The sequence below is a fragment of the Plectropomus leopardus genome, chromosome 20, assembly GCF_026936395.1.
Source record: "Plectropomus leopardus strain MGB_pleo_1.0 chromosome 20, ASM2693639v1, whole genome shotgun sequence".
Classification (NCBI taxonomy): Eukaryota; Metazoa; Chordata; class Actinopteri; order Perciformes; family Serranidae; genus Plectropomus; species Plectropomus leopardus.
Window position 1 is genome coordinate 18,096,252 of NC_142195.1, and position 2,893 is coordinate 18,099,144.

At 36.2% G+C, this 2,893-nt stretch overlaps 1 protein-coding gene across 2 annotated transcripts; it reads right to left on the reverse strand.

Annotated features, from left to right (window-relative positions):
* Window positions 1–399: 399 nt before the first annotated feature.
* On the reverse strand, window positions 400–2,496 carry LOC121960024 (small nuclear ribonucleoprotein Sm D3). Of its 2 annotated transcripts, none has more exons than XM_042509612.2 (4): window positions 2,349–2,496; window positions 1,514–1,654; window positions 1,012–1,204; window positions 400–628 (listed from the first exon to the last, which is right to left on the reverse strand). In XM_042509612.2, the coding sequence occupies exons 2-4, from the start codon at window positions 1,637–1,639 to the stop codon at window positions 564–566; spliced, it is 384 nt and encodes a 127-aa protein (XP_042365546.1). In that variant the 5' UTR covers window positions 1,640–1,654; window positions 2,349–2,496; the 3' UTR covers window positions 400–563. The 2 variants fall into 2 exon arrangements, with proteins under 2 accessions (XP_042365546.1, XP_042365547.1); XM_042509613.2 differs by having other exon boundaries at window positions 2,343–2,490.
* Window positions 2,497–2,893: the final 397 nt, after the last annotated feature.

A 2,893-nucleotide genomic window follows, 5' to 3' on the forward strand; every position in this document is an offset into this window, starting at 1 on the left:
CAAATAAAGACTAGCCATTGAAAATCTTGACTTTGGGTAACACATTTTTGGGAAGCAGTCACATAGGGGTGAGCTATGTGGAGAAAATAAAAATACCATAATATATATTTTTTAACAAATTCACTTTACAAATATTGAAGGGTGGACTATTGGTGCTTTCACAAAATATTTGCACAAGATCTTTGATAAATAATCATCAGTAATGTGGAAATGATGACTAAGTGGGAAAAGGCAAATAATAGCAGACAGGGAAAGGCCAGGGAAGACAACATGATATAACGATATCCAAAATCTAAGACAATATCTACTTTACAATAATGATATCACTATAATGTTTATTTTGCCCAACCCTAGTCCCCAAGAATATGGAAGTAGAAAAAAAACGGAGGACAGGACGCATCAAATTGAAATATGTTTATTTTCATAAAAAATGAAAGTAAAGCACTAAACTGCAAAGCACAGGATTGCAAAAAAAATACCAAAGATATCCAATCCAAAGGAGACAAAATTAAAAAAGGAACAAAAGACTATACAATGCAACAATCTTAACACAAACAGAAAAATTATCGCCTCTTCTGGAAGATGTTGCCTCTGCCCATTCCACCACGGCCCCGACCCCTCGCAGCCACTGCAGGTAAAAACGAGGAAGAGACAAATTATACCAAAATGACAAATTATAGAAATTCACTAGAAGTTGACTAATTTCGCCACATGTGAAGTAAATGGAAATATGCAAGGGAGGTTGATAATAGAAGAACATGTTAAAATACTATGCAGTAAAATATCCCTACCTTGTAAAATGAGTATGTTTTTGTCAGAAAGAAGTTGGGAAAAGTCTAATTTTGTGCCCTTGTTACACATGGGAAAAATATTGGATACATCTAAAAATACAAATAGCATGCATTGCCTCATAAAATAAAGGATTCAGCAGCATTTGTTAAAGGCATTTCTCTCCTTATAAGCTTTAATTCTGCTGCAACAGAAAAAAAGGTCCAAAAACTTCACACTCACCCTGTGCTTTGAGAATAGCTGCCTTGCCCCGTCCTGCGCCAGATCCCTGATTCTTGTTCTTCATACTCTTTAACATAGGAGCGTTCTTTAGCATGTCAGGTAAGATCAAGAAGCGGATCTTGCTGCCACGGATGTAGACTTGCTCCAACTGTGCCACCCGGCCATCACGATAAGTCACTGTTATGTTGGACATCTGTGGGAACACAAAAAAAGTGACATTTTAGCTCTAAGATCTTCTTACTGTTATAGTAAATGCAAAATTACATTCTTAGGTCATAAGTGGAAATATACTTGGTACACATCATATTAAAGGGTGTATACTTTCTTACAGGATTATTCAAAACCCAAGAGCTCACAAACACAAATTGTCTTGACTATTTATTTCCCAAAATTGTAAAGGACACTTAAAGAGAAACATGGTTCATAGCAGTGTGGGGCGTCAGGCTGTAGAGATGAGCTTCATTCATGATCATTATTCAACATTTTATTATTAAGGAACAACCTGGCAGTTCATGTTGTCCTCAGCCTCAATCAGCTTGCCTCTGTACACCTCCCCTGTGTTGGTCTCACAAGTCACAATGTGTCCCTCTGCTTCATGCAGGACTTTGATCGGTACGCCGATGGACATTTTTCAACTGTCTTCCTGAGAAACAACAAAATCACAAAAATATTAAAATATGCAGTCTCAATATAAATGTCACCGTAGCTTTTCCTAAAATCTAACTCGATGTCAGAAATATTTTGTATTTACTTCTAAGTTATGCTATTGAAAGTGCCGAGAAAACACAAATTGAGCGAGTAAAAACCCTTTCATTATGCGAATCCATTATTTGCATTAGCCTAATGCTGCTCTGACTCGGATACTGTATTTCTAGCGTAACCAGTCTAAAATGTAGAAACCATGGGCTAGGATATTAGAATAAAAAACATAAATAGATAGTACTTACAAACCTTTAGTGGAATGCTGAAACTCAGGCCTCTTACATATCAACAATTTATTTGTAAAATCAAAGACACTTAGCCGCTAGCTCAGTTAGCCGCATTAGCTGACGGTAGTTCGTTACTTACAACACAAACGTTATCGTTATCTAGCAAGAACTAAAACCTCCATTCATTATTTGAAGTAATAACTACAACCCAAAGCCGCGTGCAACCTAAAAACATCAATTAATTTATCATTTATGTTTCAGTTTTGCTGAAAAACTTTGAGCTCGTCAAACAAGCGGAGCCATGTTAGCCAACTGAATGAATGGACTGTAGTAGATAACGCGGACAAACAGCCATGTTCTGCAAACTAAGTGCTAATGATATCTTAGAAAATATGTACATACGGTTACCTTGATTCTGCCTTGAAAACTGATTTCTTTTGTTGTTTTTTCCTCTTCACCGACTATGCAACGTGCGTTTGACGCTATCGCGTACCTTTTGGAGCCTTTTCCGCCTACCCAAAATGCAACAGAGGTTCAATGAATTGTTTCCTCTGGCGTCCCGCGGTGCATTGTGGGACTTGTATTTTTTCAGCTAATGTGTTCTGGAAAAAAGAAAAAACAACAGATTTTTTAGATAAAGTTATGGTGGGCCTACAAGTATGTTTAACAAGAAAAAAAACAAAAAAGAAAGCAAAATATATACTGCAAGTTGTTTTTGTAGATTTATTCACAAGAACGAGAAAACAATAAATTAGAATTGCAAGAGTTTATGCAGTCTATGCCTATAAATATCTATATCAGGGGTTTCAAACCTTTTGGGCGGGCGAAATTATATGATGTGAAAATACCTGATGGCCAAGTGTTTCTCAAATCACATTGCTTATTTAAAAAAAAACGACACACAAACAAACAATACAAATACAACAGTTTCATCTTTCACTGAAAATGTAATC